The sequence below is a fragment of the Ipomoea nil genome, unplaced genomic scaffold (genome assembly GCF_001879475.1).
Source record: "Ipomoea nil cultivar Tokyo-kokei standard unplaced genomic scaffold, Asagao_1.1 scaffold2662, whole genome shotgun sequence".
In the NCBI taxonomy this organism is placed as follows: Eukaryota; Viridiplantae; Streptophyta; class Magnoliopsida; order Solanales; family Convolvulaceae; genus Ipomoea; species Ipomoea nil.
In genome coordinates this window covers 2,455,943-2,458,433 of record NW_017619090.1, presented here as the reverse complement: position 1 = coordinate 2,458,433, position 2,491 = coordinate 2,455,943, and the positions used below count along the sequence as shown (strand labels likewise).

The window sequence follows — 2,491 nt, the reverse complement described above, 5'->3', positions numbered from 1 at the left end:
TAACGGTATCATAAAAAGAACCTTCAAATTCACTTTCTGAATCTAAATCGTTATTGTCATTGATGTGTTCATGAGTTTGTTCAAACAATGAACTTCCATCAACTTCTTCCATTTCATATGGTTCATGCAAGAAGTTTTCTTGGTCCTCCTTATACTCTGCATGTCTAATAGCTCCTGTCAGTATCACTTCTTGTTGGAAGGCTGTATTAAGTTTGTATTATATTGGTCATCAAATGTGCCCCTTGATCTTACATTTATTACAGCTGACTAATTTGACTTGTCTTTAGCACCTCGAGGATATGACAAATAATAAACTTGAGAAGCATTTTGAGCGATAATGAAGGGGTCATACTTTTGGCATCTTCGGTTTTGTCGCACCTCAACAATGCTATATTCAGAGAGCACTCGAGTACCAATATTAGGCATAGGATCAAACCACTCACATTTGAAAAGAACCACCTTTTTTATTGGTAGATTTGGGTACTCAATTTCAACAATCTCATTCAAAATGCCATAGAAATCAGCTTCACCTTCAGCAAGTCCTGTCCCTTTAACACACACTCCACTATTTGTAGTAGATTTGCCATTACAATATGAATATGTTTGAAACTTATACCCATTCACAATGTATCCAGAGTATGTTTTGACTTCCAACAGTGGACCACATGCTAAATCAATGAGAAATTTGTTTTGTAACCCATCTCTGTAATGATTTACCTAAATTATTTTATACAATTAATGAGCTTAGGCACAATTACAGTAATAAAAAATGTTGTAAACCAAATACATATATAATTGTAATACTTACATAAGTTTGAAACCACTTTGCAAAATAGTTTTCAACTTCTTTGTCCACTTGCGCATTTGTAATCCCAGGATTTAATGCACACAATCCATCTTCAAACATCCTAAAAAACATAATGCTTAATGTAATTTATAATTTGGGTTACATTTTTCTTTAAAAAAATGTTAATGAAAGTTTAATGACTAGTACCTTAGAATTGGTTTTACTTCTTCGCAATTGAGCAAAATATGTTGATGTGCTGCATCAGCTTCTTTTTCATCCATATATCTTTTGCTTGAAGCACCCATAAGGCGGTCTGGAAGGTTGAACACAGATAGTGTATATGGTGTTGCATTATTAACTCCACCATCATCTAAGTTCCGACCAATCCTTGTATATCTACTTTGCACATGAGCTTCAAAATAATATGAAGCAAAAGTAGTAGTCTCTTCAATGATAAATGCTTCACATATAGAACCTTCTACCCGACTCTTATTCTTTATCTTTCTTTTTAAGAAATTAAGAAATCTTTCAAATGGATACATCCAACGGTATTGCACTGGTCCTCCTAATCTTGCTTCATACGGTAAGTGAACTAGTAAATGCTCCATACAGTCAAAAAATGTTGGAGGAAAAATTCTTTCTAATTTACAAATCAAATGTGCAATGCTCTCTTCTAATTCTTGAACCTTATTCACAAATAGTGTGGCAGAACAAAGATGACGGAAGAAAATGCTTAGTTCTGCTATAACTTTCCAACATGTATGGGGTAACAAAGAAAACGCAATTGTCATCAAGCATTCCATAAAGATGTGACAGTTATGGCTTTTCAAACCACACAATTTGTTTTCATTAACATTTACACAGTTTGCTACATTTGATGCAAACCCATCTGGCAACTTCAAATTTTGCACCCACTCACACACAACTCTTTGTTCATCCCGTTCCAAAGTGTAATTAGCTTTCGGCTTAAACACTTTTCCATTATGCTCAACTAAATGTAATTGCAGTCGGTTACAATACTCATGTACATCCAATCGAGACTTTACACTATCTTTATTCTTATTTGTGCCTTTAACATTCATCACAGTATGGAACACATTATCAAAAACATTTTTTTCAATGTGCATAACATCAAGATTGTGCCAGAGCAAATGATCTTTCCAATATACTAAATCCCAAAATATACTCTTCTTCGTCCAGTTATGTTTGTGTCCATAACCAATTTGTCGAGTAATCACACCTTCTGTAATTTTTGGAAAGGTAGATACTTGCTCAAACAACTCATCACCTGTATGTACTTGAGGAATTCTACTCTTTTCTATCACCTTTTTGAGAAACCCATCTCTATTTCTTTTGAACTGATGGTTGAGATGCAAGAATTGACGGTGGCAATCAAACCAAGAATTTTTCCTAGAATTCTTTAGGTAAAATGCTTTTGAATTATGCATACAATAAGGGCATGCTAGTTTTCCTGCTGTTTTCCAACTGATAACATCCCATATGCGGGAAAGTCATTAATGGTCCACATTAATGCAGCCTTCATCAAAAAATTTTGTTTCAATGAGATATCATAAGTCACTACACCTGTATCCCACAATAATTTCAATTCATCAATGAGTGGTTGCAAGTACACATCAATTTTTGCCTTAGGATTGCTTTTTCCTGGGATTACACAAGATAAGAACATGTATGGCATTGTCATAC

At 34.2% G+C, this 2,491-nt stretch overlaps 1 protein-coding gene across 1 annotated transcript; it reads right to left on the bottom strand.

The window, feature by feature from the left end:
• Positions 1-267: 267 nt before the first annotated feature.
• Positions 268-2,235, bottom strand: LOC109154961. The gene is made up of 3 exons (XM_019302690.1): positions 995-2,235; positions 809-908; positions 268-717 (listed from the first exon to the last, which is right to left on the bottom strand). Exons 1-3 carry the CDS (start codon positions 2,233-2,235, stop codon positions 268-270), a joined length of 1,791 nt encoding a protein of 596 aa, XP_019158235.1.
• Between the last annotated feature and the right edge of the window lie 256 nt (positions 2,236-2,491).

Excerpts from the sequence above, each read along its gene's own strand:
- LOC109154961 (XM_019302690.1), bottom strand. The coding sequence starts at position 2,235 with ATGCATAATTCAAAAGCATTTTACCTAAAGAATTCTAGGAAAAATTCT. Across the intron at positions 909-994 it reads GAAGTAAAACCAATTCTAAG|GATGTTTGAAGATGGATTGT; the intron begins GTACTAGTCATT and ends TATGTTTTTTAG. Across the intron at positions 718-808 it reads CAAAGTGGTTTCAAACTTAT|GTAAATCATTACAGAGATGG; the intron begins GTAAGTATTACA and ends AAAATAATTTAG.